At 34.6% G+C, this 19,102-nt stretch overlaps 1 protein-coding gene across 1 annotated transcript in view; it reads left to right on the top strand.

Annotated features, from left to right (window-relative positions):
* LOC110100489 (mediator of RNA polymerase II transcription subunit 15a-like) overlaps positions 1 to 19,102 on the top strand; it is an 82,203-nt gene that overhangs the window by 40,575 nt on the left and 22,526 nt on the right. Inside the window, exons 4-5 of the mRNA XM_020828019.2 lie at positions 1,467 to 2,810; positions 12,888 to 12,955. Coding sequence (XP_020683678.2) covers positions 1,467 to 2,810; positions 12,888 to 12,955 — 1,412 coding nt within the window. The remainder of the gene's footprint in view (positions 1 to 1,466; positions 2,811 to 12,887; positions 12,956 to 19,102) is intronic.

The raw sequence follows: 19,102 nt of genomic DNA, 5'->3' as shown, positions 1-19,102 counted from the left end.
ATTCTTTGTTTTTAAAGTGAAGATCATTTTCACTGTTAATTTATTCAAGATAAGTGTTAAATTTCAAATTAGTCCCCCGACTATTCATATATGGTCATTTTAGTCGCAGAGTATAACGTTGCTCCAATTTTGTGGCTCGACTATAGAAAATTGATCCAAATAGTCCCTTTGGGATTAAATTGGGATCAATTTGATATTACAATTACAACTTGAGGGACTATTTTGGATTAATTCTCTATGATCGAGGGAGTATATTGGGCAACATGTTACTTTGAGACAAAATCATTCATGCACCAATAGTCTGGATACTATATTGAGATTTTTCTGTAAATTTAATTATGTACTAATTTTGTGGTTGTGGAGCTTACCCTATTGCCACTTGATAATCAAATGAAGCGCTTATGTTCTGACTAACTGAGGGCTATTTGATTTAAACTTTAAGCCTTTCTTTCTTTTTAATTCATACAAATTATATAAAACTCTAAGAAACAGATGCATTTCAGGGTTGTTTTCCGCCATGTTTTCATTTTATTGATTTTTATGTTCTCCCATTTCTTTTGATGGTGGATTATATGGTCTATGCATGGTTTTTATAATGTACCGACCCATAGAAGTATTGATTTTGACCTCTTTTTAATGGCTGTTGAATCATTATACTTCATATAGCGTGTTTTTATGGTTATTCCAAAAGTGGTTGACAAGAAATTTTGTAAAATTCAACTATTAGACTTGCTGAATTTATAATTTTCTAATATGATGAGAAAAAAATGTGAGTGAAAAATAATCTAAAAAGAAAAGAGCTAAAGGGCAGAATTGTATTTATCATGATCAGTGGCGATTTGCTGTACTTGAAGAAGCTTTCAATATCTACATCAATCCATATGAAAGTTGATGATGATGTGTGAAAATTCATTAATCCAAGGGCTTTTTTTTAATGGTTGAATGAAAAATTTGCTTTCCGGAAAAATGAAACCATCTTAGAAAGTGAAAATGCAGTTTTTCGTGCTTGTTTATACCATGATGGAATGATTCTAGTCTTACAACTTATGTTTTTTGAAAGCGTAGCAAATTTATTGGTTGTCATGAAAGTACCATGATAGAATGATTGCAGTCTTATAACTTTTTTTTTTTTTTTGAAAGTGTAGCAAATTTATTGGTTGTCATGAAAGGGAGTGTAGAAGTCAAGTTTTTAAAACACAACTGGCATTCTTTCAAGTGTGAGGATAAGAGCTTCTATCTTTCTGTAAGGATAGTGGTCTCTCTGTTTGTTGGATCTCACCTTTGTTGGCGTTCTGTTGAGGATAGTGGTCTCTCTGTTTGTTGGATCTCACACATATCTATGCGTTATTTTTAAATTTTTTTTTTGCAGGAGTTAATTTTATTGATAAAGTCGTTGCAATTTTTTATTGCCATATTGACAGTCATCTCACAAAATTGTGTTTTATGCATGTTTTGCTCTTTAATAGGATCGCTAGCCATTCCACCACATGTGAACAGTCAAGGACAACCACTGCCACAGATTCCTCTAGTGGGTCCACCTTCAGGAAGGCAGCAGCTTTTACCTCAAAACCTGCAAAATAACACTCCTGCTTCCATGCAAGGTTCTTCTAGTCTTTCTGCAGCACCTTCTATTACGGGGCTTTCTCAGTCAACCATAACAAACTTTGGTCATACATCTAATATGCAAAACATGCCAGGGATCTCACACAGTTCTGTAAATAATTCTTTAGCACAGGGAACAACAGCAGATATTTATGCCAATGCGCCGAGGCATATGCAAGGAAGGCAGCAGCAACAATCACAAAATCCACTTATATACCAAAATTCGCTTCAACCGCAATTAATGAAGAAGATACACAATAATGCAGTTCTGCAACGATCTATGCAGCAGCAACAACAACAACAATCTTTGTTGCAAACAAATCAACTGCAAACTTCTCAGCAGTCCACAATGCAAATGCCATCTGGTCTAACATCTGGCCAGTCCTCTATTCAGCAGCCACCAGCGACATCCATTCAATCTGCTTCCCAGCCGGACCTTCAACAGAATCAGCTGAACGCAATTCAACAATCGGTATCACCCTTACTCCCACAACATGTGCAAGCGTTTTCTAGACAATCACAGCAACCACAGTCTTCTCTTCACCAGCAAACAAATTTGCAAACCCAGCAGCAGCAGCAGCAGCAACAACAGTTGATAGGACAACAAGCAAACATGTCAAACATTCAACAAAATCAATTACTTGGTCAGCAAAACAGTATAGTTGACATAAAGCAGCAACAACAAAGATTGCCCGTCCAGCAAAATAATCTTATCAACATGCAGCAGTCTCAACAGTTACTCAATCAGCAATCATTGTCTTTGCATCAGCAGCAGTTAGGTCAGCAAACTAACATGCAGGGTCTCCAGCAGCAGCAACAACCGCAATCCCAGCAGCAACAACAGTTACTTGGTTCAGTACAGAACATTTCGAATATGCAGTCACATCAACGTTCAATGCAGCTTCTTCAACAGTCTAAAAATATGTCACAGGCACAACAGCAGTTGCAGCAACCTTCTATCTCACTGTTGCAACCACAAGGTCAACAAACACTTCATCTGTCATCACAGCAGCACTTGATGCCACAATTTCAGCCTCAAGGACAATTGCAGCAGCCATTGGCAATGCAACAACAATCAAATGGTGGCATGCAAAGGGAGATACAGCAAAGGATTTCTTCAGGCACATTGCTTCAGCCTCAGAGTGCACTGGAGCAGCAGAAGCAATTCATGCAGTCACAAAGGGGGATTCCTGAAGTCTCATCCAGCAGTAAGTCATTGCATGCGATGCATTTTTATAAGAATTTGACACACGATTCCTTCATTTTTGTTGATACAATCTAAAAAAACATTAGGATTTCAAAGTAAAGTCTTTCTTTCCTTAAAACATAGACAAACACATAGAACAAGACAATACTATTATATCCCATAATAACTTAAACAAACAGAACCACACCTTACAACTTCAAATAAAAAAACACAACACCCTATAACTTCAAACATAAAAAAAGACACAATAACACCATACGACTAATCAAAGCTTCGAGAAGAAAGATACATGTGGAATGAGAACTATGGAGAGAAGAAGAAGATAGAAGTCTAAGAGAAAGTTTTAGAAGATAGGGAGGTAGAGGAAAATTGCTCGCAAGCTATACAAACCCGCATGTTTCACTTTCCAAAAATTCTTCACAATTCATTCTCTATTTTTCTCCAAAGGAAATCAACCACCTTATATAGGAGAAGATAAAGAAAAAAAGTATTAAATGCTCTCTTTAACGAGCCACCCAAATCAGCCAATAGAATAAACCCAAAACAACTTACTAATGAGAAATTAAAACACTTTATCATAGGAATCAACAAGGAACACACACGAACAACCAACATATGGAAAAATGGGAGAACAACATGAGAGAAATAAATATCTAGCATAGGAAAAAGCAGGACAACAACATGGGAAAATAAACAGCTAGCATAAGGAAGGCCAGCGACAGGGAAAAACAGACCCAACATGGGGAAAACCAACAGCCAAAATATGGGAAAATTGAAAGGCTAACAACAGGAAAACTAAAAGCCAACAGGGAAAACGAGGAATTAGAAAGGGAAATTGAGAAGTCATGCAAGAAAACTAATAGATGGCAGGTATTTATTGCCACATTTGTTGTGTTAGAACAAACATCCCTTGAATCCCTCACATATAACTATTTATTTTTAAAGAGCATAAAACATTGAATGGTTTTTAGATCAACCGGCAAATTTGAGATAATTATTTTCTTTCTTTGTATGAGAATGTTTGATCAATTTGCTTCACTGACTGATTTACCATTGCCGATAATAGTTTGTTTTAAAAGGTTGAGATTGATATTAGACTACTTATTAAAAATTCCATACCAAATTCATGAATTATATACAAAATTCATAAATTGAATAATTTGAATTAATGAATTCTAATTATATTTTTCTAATGCTAAGGAGTTCCCCAGAAACAGCATTCAACCTCCAATCTCAATTGTGTTGATGAGTAAGATTTGTTTAGGATGTCATTTACAAGTAGCACCATAACTTATCCTGCATGTGGGGAGCGGTAGGCATAAGTTGTTTAGGATTTAACTTATAAGTGATACATTACAATTTAGCTCAATTACAATAAAAACTAAATAAGGATTAACCTAAACTAAAAGATTATACTTATAATATAATACTTGGTGACTTTAAATAGAAATGTTAGAAAATTGTTCAACCATTAGAAAAGGTTTAATAATTTATATTTGAAAAAAAAAAGAGAAGGGAAATAATTGAAAGATACTTAGAAACATTATATGTTGGGAAGATTAATAAATGAACGAGGTAGGGATTGTTGTGGAATGTGGATAGGTATAACTTAAATATAAAAGTATTTAGGGTGAAATTATAGTTGAGTATGCTAAGAATATGGTTAGTGTTTATGCTCTTTCAAGTTAGTTTGCATGATCATTTGAGGAATTAATTTCCAGAAGAAATGTATGAACTACTATAATATGTAAATATATATATATATATATATATATATATATATACATACATACATATAAAGAAATTTAATAAGAGGAAAATGAATTTAATCATAAATTTTTATATAGATTAATGCAAAAGGTAAAGTTCAAATATGTGAATGAAGAAAACAAGTTTGTCATTGGGAAGGTGTTTTGATGCCCAAAAAGATGAGGGAGAGAGTGAGTCTTTGATTCTTGTTACTTCCCGAATCTCTTTAGGGATGATGGAGGAGGAATGGAAAGGGAGGAAACCTGCATGAGTGAGGATTGTTATCAAGAGGTGGTTTGTGTGGCTCAAGAAAGGGAACATGCATCTCTTTAGGGATAAGGGAGGAGAAATTATGCGAATAATGGAGGTTTACGTATTTCAACTTTGTAGTTTATGTCTATGATGAATTGAAGGAAGGATGCATTAGAAAATGTGAGAAATGTACATTTCATTAGTCGTCCATCTGTAAACTTGGAGGGTTTCAACGGACAAAGGGAGAAGATCTTGTATTAGGAGACGAGCCCCCTCTTTACCTGAGTTCAATTTCAATATTCTCTTGATCTTTTACGAACTCTTAATTTATTCATGTCCAAGAGAATGATTCTTTTTGGTTGTCTTAAAAAGTCATTATAATCAACTAAAGAGATGCATAGTTCTTTTTGTTCTTTAGTAATAAGTGTTTAGGTATGAGAACACATATTGTCTCTTGATAAGTAACTAAAATGTTTTATTTTGGTTGGCTCAGAAGTGGGCAATAATATGTTTAATCTAATGTCAATAATTTTGATGGGCTTCATGCACATATTGATAGGAGGCATTGAGATTATTGGGGAGACTTCAAAAGCATTGATGAGATTCAACTCATCCTATAGTTAAGGTTGCTCGTTGGGGAAGCAAAAGTTTGACGTGGATCTGACACAAGCATGATGATACACAATTTTCTTGAGATTGTCCTAACGATCCATTTTTTATGTCAATTTCCAACGGGTGGTGTTGTTATCAATAGAGGCATTAAGATATGAGCGTGATATCTTGACTTATAGGGAGGTGCTAATAACATCTCTAATTTTTTACCCGTTTGGATCACCTTAAACAGTCGCTCTTTTCTCGAGGGAGCTATTGGGTTCAATGTAAGAGCAAGATCTAGGCATCATTCATCCACCTTAGGGATGAAACATTGTGAAGCTTTAGACAACATCATAGATGGAGGCATTGAGGGTGGATGTGACAACTTGCTGTTTCCTGTTCTAAGTTGAGGGCCCAAGTATTATTGAAGGAGTGGCTACAAATATGGATGTCATCTTTGTAGATTTGGGGGTTAAGTTCTGGAGGCTGACAGACCTACACATAGATATAGGATCTATATGAAAAGTTAGATCCATAATGATTTTGGTGGCCTAGTTGGAGGAGCATAGTTTGCCCTTAATATTAATGTTAATTAAGTTTGCCCAAAAAATTGAGGGAAAATTGAAGTCAATGTTGATTTGATTGCTAAGGTTAGGCTTAATAAACTAAATCAAGAACCAATCAATCTCTAATTCTTAAGCTTATGTTTTAATCATACATTTTAAGTACTCTATTTCATTTAATAAATTTGTTATTATCTTCCATAATTAATTCGATAAGGCTTATTAGCTAAAGCAGGCTAAATCGTACTTGGATTTATCTTGATGACATGCATAGAACTTAGTGTTAAAAACTTACACATCTCTCCAACATTTATGATGATTATGCTCACGCAATATCCATGTCTCATAATAGCCTTCATGTATGATCTCCACTACTATGTTCTCACAATTGTACGCTATCTCCTTTGTTAAAATCTCATTAAATACTCACATTTTTTTACTATTGCTCTTTTTTTTTTCTCTTGGCCTCGCTCTAATCTCTAGAGAGTCATTGTGCTTTTTCTAATATATGGCTCACGCACTCTCTCTCATCAATAAACCTGCCTTAAATTATCGCAACTACCGATTTTGCAGCTCTGCTACATTACTACAACATTTCAAGCTCTTTCATGCTATACAGTGTCCACTTCCTTATTTCTTTTGGTACTTGCCTAGGAATACCACGTTGTTGAGCGCATTGTTTCTTTGCATACACACTTGTGATCTCCCAAGCTAGCATACTCTCATTGATTGATGATATGCTTATCCCTTTCAACTCCTAGCTTGGTGCCTGTTCCATCACACTTGCATGTGACTAACACTGCAATTCCCGCATTCCTCTGCACAGACGTTGCTCGCCTTCCCAAGTTCTTTGTAGTTGCTCCTTAGCTTCTATGCTTTATGTGATCACTAGCCCACTCATGAGTCAAGGAACCCAAAATTATTATGTCATGAACTCTCAGTTGACTAAACTTTTCTTGAGCACATGCATAATTTTGATCTTCTTTCTAGTAACAAATCCTTGACACACACATGCAACTAGGCCCTCCTTAACTATCTACGAGTCTTGTGATTGCTTACCATTATATGACTTGGAGTCATGTTTGATATTTGACTAGATGAAGTCTATGGAGGTAGGGTAGGGAGCGCCCATATTATGTGTTTCTTCGAGGGAGGGTCTAATTGAATTTGGCGCTGAAGAGTTGCATCAAGTTTGTCAAAGTTCTTGGTTGGCCATTCCATTATAAGGTTAGCAACTACACTATGGAGTGAATAATTTGGAGTTCATTTTGTAGGGATTTAACTTATAAAGCCTAATTTTGAATTCATTATATGTTGAGTTGTCTAAAATTATTATTTTACTTGTTTATATGGTGTTCTTGTTGTCTTTGTATGGTACTTGTGCTATGACTTTCCATTCATGCATTTGGATGTTTCTTTTTAAATGACAGGGCTTTTGTTATTGAGTTATATTGAGTAAGATGATGGGTAATAAGTCATAAAGCAGAAGAGTTGTTACAAAAAAGTAATGACTGTTGATCTATCAATCTTGAAGTTAAAGAGGGCTGATGAATGTGGTGCCTTTGGTTAGCGAGGAAATTGCTAAAGGGGCAATGAGAGAGGCAACTGATGTTTCCTCGTTGACTTATGAGGATGAAGATTAAGGTGACGGTTACGGTTTTGTGACTTTTGTCTAGTGACAGGGACCACACTACATAGTTGAGAAAATCTACAAAAGCTGATTATGACATTTTACCTGGCACGATGGTCATGATGGTCCTTATTTTCACGGGGATGAGATGATGATTTAACTTTTGATGTGATGTCTTTTAACCAAAAATTTCTTTTTAAATTTAGGTGTGTTACACAAGAATTATTACTTTATGCCCTTGGTCTTTAAAGTTCTTTTGAGCCTTGATTTCCAGCTCAGAGGCAGGCGTCAACTCCAAGGTTAGATTGGTGGGAGGAAGACTTTCTATAACTTCGTGAATAAGGCTTATTGCCATTGACTCTAAATTATGACGTGTTGAAGGCATAGTAAACAAAATTCAAGTTCTTGGTGTCCACTACTCCAAGTGTAGCTTCTTGCTTCCATTTAACAAGGATTTATAGGAACTTCTCACATGGATTAGTGTCATTCAGACACAACTGATTGTGATCTCCTCGCCATCATTCTAGTTGTTCTTTGGCTCTTGATGTTGAACTATGCGAGTTGGGAGCCAACTAAGTTATCTCTCTCTTATGATTTCCTATGGTTCTCAGTAACTTCCTATGTTTGACATTCCAACATTCATCAATCATTGAGTCATTAGTCTTCATCAACCCCATCAAGGGTGGGAGAAATATTTCTTTTTGAAATTGGAAGTTGATGATTAGGGTTGTTTGTACCAAACCCACTAAGTCATCTGCAAAGATCAAATCCAGGTATCCCAACGTGGAGGTGATGGAATGAACTAGGGTGTTAAGAAGGTTTCCCCAGTGTTAGAGGACTCGATGTACTCAAAGTTTGTATTGAAAGATGATGTTGAGTGAGGTGGCACCACCTTGCTGCTAGGGCATTGGAGAGTAGGAAGTCTACCTGTTTTTGACTTAGCCGGCGTCGAGCTTATGGAAAGGCAATGTATCCCACCTGCTTATTGTTCAAGGAGTCCATCTGTGGACGGATGCCATATTGATTTTGACTTCTCACCTATGAAAATGACAAATTAGAAAATAATTTTAACAAAAGAGATAGACTTATTTAGGGGATATAAGGTGGGATGTTGCCTGCCTGTTGGACTATTAACCAATATGTGAAGGTAATAAGGCATACTACTTAGTTAGAGGACTGGTGAGACCTAATAGCTCACTAAAACCTGACAAAACTAGTGGTCAATGTGGTAGCACGTTTTTTTATAGTCTTCTAGCTTTGTTCGATTGATGTTTGAACCAAGTCATGGCATTCTTCTATCTTTGTTTAACTTTCTTAGAGAAGAATTTGGGTGGTGGTACCTTCAATCAAGGAGGAGCTGAGGTGACCCGATCTATATGATTTTGTGCTTGTTGGATAAGTTGATTTTTATGTTAAAGTAATTATTGAAAATTTTCATAGAATCATGAAAGAATCTTGATTTTATTTTATTGATTAAAAAAGAACATATGATCAAGTATCACAATAATTTATTTAGTGATCATAAGGAGAGAAGATACATCAAATATATGTTGAAGTTTTTGAAGATTTGTATGATGAAGTAATAATTTACATTAGAAATAGAAGTTATGTGGAATTCTAAATAATTATTAATAACAAAATAATTATATTAATAATCATTATTAAATTCATATCTTCTAGTATTTATTATGGAGATTTATATTAAAGATAAGTAGTTTATCATGATGAGGGCGGGCCTTTTCTTTATTAACAGAAAAGTTAGAGTAATTGATGATGTTTATATAAGGGTCTTAAAGATTGGTAGAATACATGTTGGATACATGCATTTTAATTATAACAAGGTCAAAATGATGGGTCAGTTTTATTGGATGATGAAATGATTATCTAGCTATCATAGGTTTTAGTACCTTTGACCATCAACAAAAGAATGATGATAGGGGTAAGGATATAGATTGTAGATATAAGATAAGCGTCATATTTGATAAGAGATTATATTAGAGACTCTGAAGATTATAAAATATATGTAGATTGGAGATGCTATATGGATTTGAATACAACAACAACAACATGAAGCCTTTATCCCACTACGTGGGGTCGGCTATATGAATCATTTTTCTCCATTGTGTTCTATTAAAGGTCAAATACTCGTTTAAATCTAATAAAGAAAGGTCATTCCTAATATTTTCTAACCAAGTCTTTTTAGGTTTGCCTCTACCTTTCTTAACATAAGTCAAATCTAATACCTCTACTCTCCTAACCGGGTCATTGGAAGACCGCCGTTTTATATGACCAAACCATCTAATGCGACTCTCTCTAATCTTATCTTCTACTGGAGCTACTCCAACCTTTTCACGTATATGCTCATTTCAAATCCTATCTCTAAGGGTAAAGCCACTCATCCACATGAGCATCCTCATCTCTGCCAAACTTAACTTAGTATTATGCTTCTCTTTTAATGGCCAACATTCAACACCATAAAGCAGTGCAGGCCTCACTACCATCTTATAGAATTTTCCCTTAAGTTTAAGGGGTACTTTTCTGTCACACAACAAGCCCGATGCATTCCTCCACTTCAACCATCCAACTTGAATTCTACTGATAATATCCCCATCTATTTCACCATCACTCTGAACAATAGATCCAAGTTATCTAAAACGTTTACGCTTATTAATAACTTGATCGCCCAAAGTCACAATCCCCTCATTAGGTCTATTACTACTAAAATTACACTCCATATATTCCGTTTTAGATCTACTCAAGCGAAAACCTTTAGTCTCTAATGTTGACCTCCATAATTCAAGTTTACTTTCAACTCTCTCTCTAGTCTTATCAACAAGAAAAATATCATCAGCAAAAAGCATTTCCACACCTCTATTGGAATATCATCAGGTCCAACAGCTTTTTCCACCCTTCATTCTATTTAAAGCCTCTCTAACTTCAGTTTTACTAATATGCCGATAAAAATATAAATCTTTATTTTCATTTAGGGTGCTAAGGTCACTATAGTCAATCTTATTTTCACAATCTTCATTAAAAAGTTTAGCAAAATATCTCATCCACCTTTGTTGAATATCATCTTCTAAGAAAAATATTTTTTTTATCTTTATCCTTAATACATTTCACTCTTCTTTCCCACCTTTGTTGAATATCTCTTTGTTTGGCTAACTTATACATATATATCTTTCTCCCCCCTTAGTATCTAATCTATTTTATAAATCACTAAAAGCTAAGATCTTTGCATTGCAAATTGCTTTCTTAGATTCCTTATAAGCCTCTTTATATCTTTCCCAATTATCAGAATTTTTAAAATTAAACCAATTTTTATAATAAATATTCTTATTTTTAATCTTTTCTTGCACATTTGGATTCCACCACCAACTATTTTTACTATTAAGAGCTTTTTCCTCTGATACTCCAAGCATCTTTTGCAATATTCTTAATATCACTAGCCACTTTTTCACACATAACATTAGCATTCTCATGCACAGATAAAATCTTAAGATCTAAAATCTTACTCTCAAAAATATTTTTGTTAATATTCTTTAAAAGCCCCCATCTAATCTTAGAATATCGTTTTACTTTATTTTTTATTTTATGCCCCTTTATCTTAAAGTCCAAAACTAATAATCGATGTTGGGTACATAAATTTTCACTCGGAATAATTTTATAATCTTTGCAATCTAAACGATCTAATTTTCTTGTAAGAAAATAGTCAATATGGGTTGTATTATATCCATTTTTATAAGTGATGAGATGTTCATTCATTTTCTTAAATATTGTATTAACAATTGAAAAATCATAAGCTAAACAAAAATCTAAATGGTCTTTCCACCTTTATTTGTCGTTTCAAAACCATGACCACCATGAATGCTTTTAAAATCATCTACTTCTCTATCAACATGTCCATTTAAATATCCTTCAATAAAAACTCTTTCTTCAAGAGTTATCTTTTGTAATAATTCTTCCTAGTCATTCTAAAAATTTAATTTAGAATCATATCCAAACCTACTTAAGGAGCATAAACACTTTTAATATTAATAATCTTATCATCAGCAATAATTTTTAAAGCTATAATTCTATCTTCAATCCTATTAATTTTTATAACATTATCCTTCAAACTCTTATCTATAATAACACATACACCATTTCTAGTATGACTCCTACCTGAATATCAAAGTTTAAATCCTAAACTATCAATTTCCTTATCCTTCTCTCCAACCCATTTAGTTTCCTGAATGTACAAAATATTTATCTTCCTATGAATCATAATATCTATTAATTCTATTAATTTTCCTGAAAGGGAACCTATGTTTCAAGTTCCTATCATAATTTTAGTCTCATGGACTAGCTTCTTTGTCCACATCCATCTTTGATGTGGGAACCATTGCTTATTTAACACTACATCCGGGCGCTGGTGCAGCGGCCCTTGCACACTTGTCACTGTATTCAGGTCATACATCGCGTCTCTTATAGGGGACGCCCTAGCATTAACACAATTTCTTAAAAGATTAATGTCATTATTATTCGACAAGTTTTACGATGGTTGTCGGCTACCTAACGCAACCATCCACTTTTCTTATCCAGGACTTGGGACCTGGCAATGGCAGTATTTCTATATGGATTTGAATGTTGGCAAAAAATTTTATAGTCAATTGAGTATGGCAAAAAATGACAATAGTAAGATATATGCTTAGTAAAACTAGATGTAAATGGATTGGAGTTAATTATATTAGAGATTATGCAAGTTATAAAAATAAATGACCATAATTTGGGCATGTATAGCGAATGGAAATTTCTCCAATAAAGTTGTTTGATAGAATAATGTTGAAGAGTTGGATGACTAAATGTAGACCAAGGGAAATATGACCAAATGCTTTCAATAGAGATTATAAAGTTAATGTCTCTTGTGGTACTTGACAAAAAATGGATGGAGGATTCGTAAACAACCACAAAATAGATAGGATATGGCTAATGATGATGACAAAAATAATAATAATTATGTTTTTTAGCTATTTGGTGCAAAAACAGGCTTGGTTTGTGATGCTTCCTTTTGTTCAACAGTGGGTAACAAGGTGAAGGGTATGGGCTCTATATAATTTTGAAATATTACATACTGTTTCTCTTTTTTCAATAATTTTGAAATATTACATATTGTTTCTCTTTTTTTATAATTTTGAAATATTACATACTGTATCTTTTCTATTTTTTGAATAAAAGATACAACCTTTCCATATTACTTAGATTTATGCAACTTTTAATCATCTCTAACAACCTTATTTTCTTACATCAGCATCAATGGATTCAACAGCTCAGACTGGACATAATGGTGCAGATTGGCAAGAAGAGGTTTATCAAAAAGTAAGAATGATTTATCAACTTATTATTGTTTTATATCTTATATTGGTATGCTGATGTTTCTGCTTTTTCTTAATGCATAGAGCGCATATTTTATTTAATTTTTTTGGATGTATCTTAGAACCTAAATATCTTTAGATTAATATCATTTGATTCCCTTCAAGATTATACTTGATGCTCGAGACTTCTGTTAATATGAAGGTCTCAGGTGAAATTGATGTAGAACTATGTATGCAAGTGATGTTGATTTGGAAATTATCCGTGTTTGAACAGAGCTTAACAATTTATTAACTCACAATGAACTTAAGCAATGACTTCAACATGCAATGGGGAAATCAAGTTTACGAAAGCAATCACATGCTAATGGGAGGACCATTAAATAATAGATTAATTAATACATGCTCATGTGATGTTTTAGAGACAATCCCTAAGTTAACAAATAGATTAGTCACTACAAAGGCCCACTCACACAACGCTCTTGGTGTGGACTAAGCGGATAAGCTTTCATAATAAAACGATGCCATGATTGGGGAGGAATAAAAAAAAGGGGGGGGGGAGGGGGGGGGGGGGGGGGGGGGGGGGGGGGGGGGGGGGGGGGGCGCGGAGTATACCCGCACGGAAGAAGATACTAAGCTACGAGTCGTTTGGCTACCTATGTGGAAAGGACAACAGTACGAACCCTCTTGCATACCCGGATAGCACGCTAATGTCTCCGAAAATTTTGGACAATAACTTTGTGGGCACCAAATCCTAGAACAACTGGTACTGGGGATGGAAAACAGGCTGATCCTGTATTTCAGCAGCAGGAGGCCGTCTTTGGGATGATTTGGGAGGAAAACAACAAGTTCCTGGCATGAAATTGGGGGGCGACAAGCACTAAATGATTAGGGGGCTGATTTGGGGCCATAGTGGAGTTGTCAGCTATTGCTTACTAGTTAAGGAAAAAGGAATTGATTCATTAAATACTTAGATTTGCTGATGGGGATATCCTTTCAAACATAGGACAACAATTTAGGAAAGGAATTCAAGGCTTGGAGTAGAATTCAAATTTGAATTCAAATTCTCAAAATTAACACTAGGCTAATTCAAGAAGGGGAATTGATGGGATCTAAGATCCAAAAGCAAAGAAGGAGAACACTAGGGACAAATGGATCAAAGCTCAACCCAAAAAAAAAGGTTGATAAACCACCGACAAAGAAACAAACCGATGCAAGAAACATAAAAGAGGACTTAGAAAGAAAAGACAAAATTATAAAAACACTACCCTCAGAACAACCTTAAAGGTCACCTCGCATGTATCCATATAATTAGGAAAAATTAGGTGCTCTAAAGAACATTCAAACCAGGGGTCCACCACAACAATCTTTATCCAATGACCGTTGGCACTCATCCGACAAATAACAACAAACCGGCCAACAACACCACTCACACTTTATGTAGAGTAGAAAGATAAAATGGAAAGGTACTTGTAGAGAGAAGAAATAAATAGAAGACTATAAGAGGAAATAGGTGGGAAAGAAGTAGCTCTCAGGTTAGGAAGAGAAAACCCTCAGGTTTTAGAAACAATTTTTGATAATTCAAAACCTCTATACAGCAGCAAACAACACCCTATAAATAGGAAAAAAGAATACAAACAGCCCCCAAAAGGTGTCGCCCCAAGCCTCTAATGGAAGAGGCCAAAGCATGGAAAATTTCCAAGAGAGAGGCACGACCAGCCAGGAACCAAACATCCAGAAAACCAATAGCCAGCTCAGGATCCGAACAGCCGGAAAAATTCAACAGCCAGCTCAGGAACTGAACAGCCAGAAAACCCATCAGCCGAAATAACAAAACACCAAGCAGCTAAGGGAAAATGGGCCAAGCCCAATAGGAGAATTTCAGCCCAACAACAAATGACCAAAAATCAAAGAAAGCTAGCAAACCAAAGGAGTGAAATGTCCTAAGAGCACCAATCCTAAACATGTTCATAAGTTGTCTTCCATCATAGCGTAAACAAAATAAAACATAAAATATCCAAATTACACAAGACCAAAATAAAAATTTAAAAACATTCGAATAAAAAAAATATGCTGATAGATATTGAATGCATCAGGAATTAATTGGGATGTCCAATTAATATTCAAATTGATTGATTGGGATATCTTTCAAAACATGACCCAACAATTTGGGAAAGGATTTCAAGGCTTTAAGAGATTTCGAATTTGAATTTTAGATTTTCCAAAATTAACACTTGGCTAATTTAGGAAGGGGAATTAATTGAGATTTCCAATTAATATTCAAATTGATTGATTGTGTTATATTTTCAAAATAACCCAAATTTTAGGCTTTAGGAGATATCGAATTTGAATTTCAGATTTTCCAAAATTAACCGTAGGCTAATTTAGGAAGGGGAATTAATTGGGATCTCCAATTAATATTCAAATTGATTGATTGGGATATATTTACAAACATAACCCGACAATTTGGGAAAAGATTTTAAGGCTTTAGGAGATTTCAAATTTGAATTTCAGATTTTTTGAAATTATTGCTTAGGCTAATTTGGGAAAATGTTAGAGGGTCAATTTAAAATTTTGGAAGGAAAGGGAAGAGGGGGTCATGATGGTTTCGACCATGGGAACAAGGAGGTGGTCAGCTGCTATGAAGGAGGTGGAAAGGAGTGTCTGTGCATAGTCAACGCTAGGAGGAGAAAAGAGGTGGTTAGTTGGAGCTTTGGGAGGAGATGACAGTGGCGACAAGCTCAATGGGGGTGGAGGAGGACATAAACTGTGAGCCCGGACACTTCTTGCGGCTGGTGGATTTTGCTTTGCCCTCACCTAGCTCAAGGCTCTCAAACACACCTAGACATAAACTGTAGAAATTTTCATTCATAATAAAGGGGAGATGAGGCCTATAAATAGACAAAATATAATAAAACATCAAATGACAAAAGTTCCCCATGGGGTCGCATAAATCTACTCCCTCAAGTGAGGGTAAAAGCGAAAAATTACACATAATAAATCAAATACAAATTAATGCATAGATATAAAGTAATCCAATCGTAGATGTAGATCTCCGGCCCTTCATCTGATAAACTTTTCACGGCCGTATGTCCTCATCATAAATCCTATACCAAAATTGATACTCATGCTATGCCATCATATATTGTTCTGTTACTATGTTATTGTTTTACAAATAATTTAAAGGTACACCTTTCTCTAACGTATAAGGGAGCTTCACATTATAAAAAGGTTTTAAAAACCCTTTGTTTGGGTTCATGTGATATACAAAATACATCACTTTATTATTTTCATTAATCTAATCATTATTAGAAAATAAAATGTCCAAATTGTCTTTTTTTTTTTAAATTCTCTTGCTGAAAAAATCAAGTCATCTTGTTTTACCTTCTAGCCCTCTCGCTTCCCTCCCTTTCTACTCTTGTTGTTTGGAAATTGAAATGGTACCCTAGGGTAAGAAGCAGGCGGCGTATTAGAAGGTGCCAATGGAGAAAAATAGTTCTGGTAACTAAGGATGGTGCCATTGGTGATGAAAAAAAAAGGAGGCCAAGAAGAAATAAGACGCATACATTATTTTTGATATATTTCCCACCCAAAAACTTTACCATTACATACCTTCTCATAAAATTGCTTTACTATAAAAAATGATTTGTTGAAGTTCTTGATGACGACGCTAACATTGATCACAATGGCTTGGCCAGATGTGCAATGATATTCTTGCAATGTAAGATTATCTATGCTCCTAAAAAAATAATGACAGGGCAGATCTTCGCAAATTTTCTTGTCACATCCTAGTCACATGGATTCACTTCTCCATGATGATTTACTTGGCGAGCAATTTTTTCTCATTCATAAAAATAAAAGACTGGGCATTTGAAAACTATATTTTGACAGAACATCAATGTTCAAATTTACCCAACCACTAAACCTTCCAAAGACATGAGCTCGTATTGGTTTCATCTTTGTAACGCTTCATGAAGGTTTAATGAGATAATTCCTTCGGTTTGACTAAACTTCAAACTAATATTCAAAACTTTAGTGGTATGTCTCAACATTGTCGTTTCAATAAGAATCCAAACGATTCACATTTCTTCAATGATTCCTAGCTTGTCATTGTTGAAGTATCGGGCGTATACAAGATTAATATGCTTGAGCTAGCTTGTTACCATCAGCAAATTATTACCATATGCAGATTCTTGAGCTCATGAAATAATTTTAGAACATCAACTTAACCTGACTCTCATGAGCTTTGAAAGCCAGACAATTTCCTTAGTTTAATTGGCCAAAGAAATATCGACCATTAACAACGATTATCGATTGATTGGAGTTAATAATCATTGAGTGCTACAACCAGTAATTCTACAAACGCATAGGTAGAGTGATCGTCAAATTCAAGTCTGCACAACTGTAGTTCTTCTTTACTCTCCACCACCAGTCATTTTGCAATGCCATCAAGAGGAGCCTTTGAATGCTCAAGAAGAGTATAAATATGAAGAAGCTCTAGAATTGCAACATGTGACCTTCATGATAGAAACGCAAGATGATTGGAGACAGACTTTCATCAATTATTTCAAATAAGACAAATCTATGATGGACCGATGATTTTCTTTAAGAAAGTATGCAGTGTCCAATACGTATTGAGCACGAATATACCTCTGACATGTGTTAGACATGGCGAAGATGTGTAAATTAAAATAATATTAAAAATTGGATGCACATGTTCTAAATATTTTATAAATAAAACTTCTTTTAAATATAATTTCTTATATTTCAATTTTTATGTATTAAAAAAGAACATCGACGCTTGATTGTTGGCATTCTAATCATAATCTTTTTAATCACAAATTATAATTAAACAACTTACCATTTTTATTATTTTTAATTTTATGCTTATTTAATTTCCATTTCCTATTTTTAAGCTATAAAAATTATAATGTTATGTTCAATCTGTATTTGTGTCTTATATTTTTAATAATTGATGTGTCCCATATTTGTATCATATCTTGTTCGGGTTGTTGTATTCGTATTTGTGCATCCTGGAGGCAAATTACCAACAACTGAATCATTAACCGCCCATTTTGGAAGAATACTATTGTAGTATGTGTTTGTCAACAACACTTTTTGCTGCAGATCTTTTGATCAAATGTTGCTATAATGTTTGAGGATCGAAGAAGCTGATAAGAACAATCAAAATTCATGAAAGATTTTATGGCGTACACAATCAGGATCCAAGATGCCTATTAAAATAAAAAGAATGAGATATTATTGACCATCGATGATAAAATATTGCATCAATCATATAAATAAAATTATGAATCTTAAGTTCTTGATAACACCATATTACTCCATACATTAACCATCAAATTTATTGCACCCTACAATCGCATTTTGACCATTTGCTGGGGTACGTGTATAATTGAACCAATCAATCCATCGTCATTAGCTAGATAACACTTCATTTTAGTTGTAATTGACTAATTTTTAAAGTAGGTTAAAGCATCTCTGAGAAGTTGACGAATAATTTGAAATCACACTATAGTTAACCTTAAATAGGCTCCCCTAATTCCCTCTCAAATCAGTTCCCTTTCCCTAAATAATTTTCGATCATATTTTAATTCAAATTAGATCTCTTTCACTTATTAACTCTCTCTCCCAATTGTAATTAAAACTTTCCTAAACAATTTCCTTTAGATTCTTCCTTACATAATGCATACTAACTCTCCTGGGCTTTTCCTAAATGATTTTATTTCAGATTTGAAATTCAAATTAGATTTTTTTCCCTAATTAATTTCCTTCTAATCGCAATTAAAATTTTCTTAGATAATTCCCCCTCTCTTCTTGCCTTTCACCCACCCTAGTGGGGCCATCGGCTCAGCCATCAGTCCATCAATACTCCTCTCCCAAAGAGCACTTTGTTCTCAAGGTGGAACAAAGGAAACCGTTATTAAAGCACAAGAATAATAGCAGTGGACTAGAAAATGGATTGATATTGGGTCGAACGATCCCATCCTTGAGCATCTCCTTGATTAATCTCTCAATCTCTTTGTTCTAGATTTGGTGATGACTGTATAGACATACATTGATAGACGAGACTCTTTCCTTCAAGATGATAGCATGTTCTCATTCTAGCGGAGCAGGCAACCCCTAAACTAGTTGG

Source organism: Dendrobium catenatum, unplaced genomic scaffold, assembly GCF_001605985.2.
Source record: "Dendrobium catenatum unplaced genomic scaffold, ASM160598v2 fragScaff_scaffold_188, whole genome shotgun sequence".
NCBI classification, from domain to species: domain Eukaryota; kingdom Viridiplantae; phylum Streptophyta; class Magnoliopsida; order Asparagales; family Orchidaceae; genus Dendrobium; species Dendrobium catenatum.
This window is presented reverse-complemented; position numbering and strand designations above follow the sequence as displayed.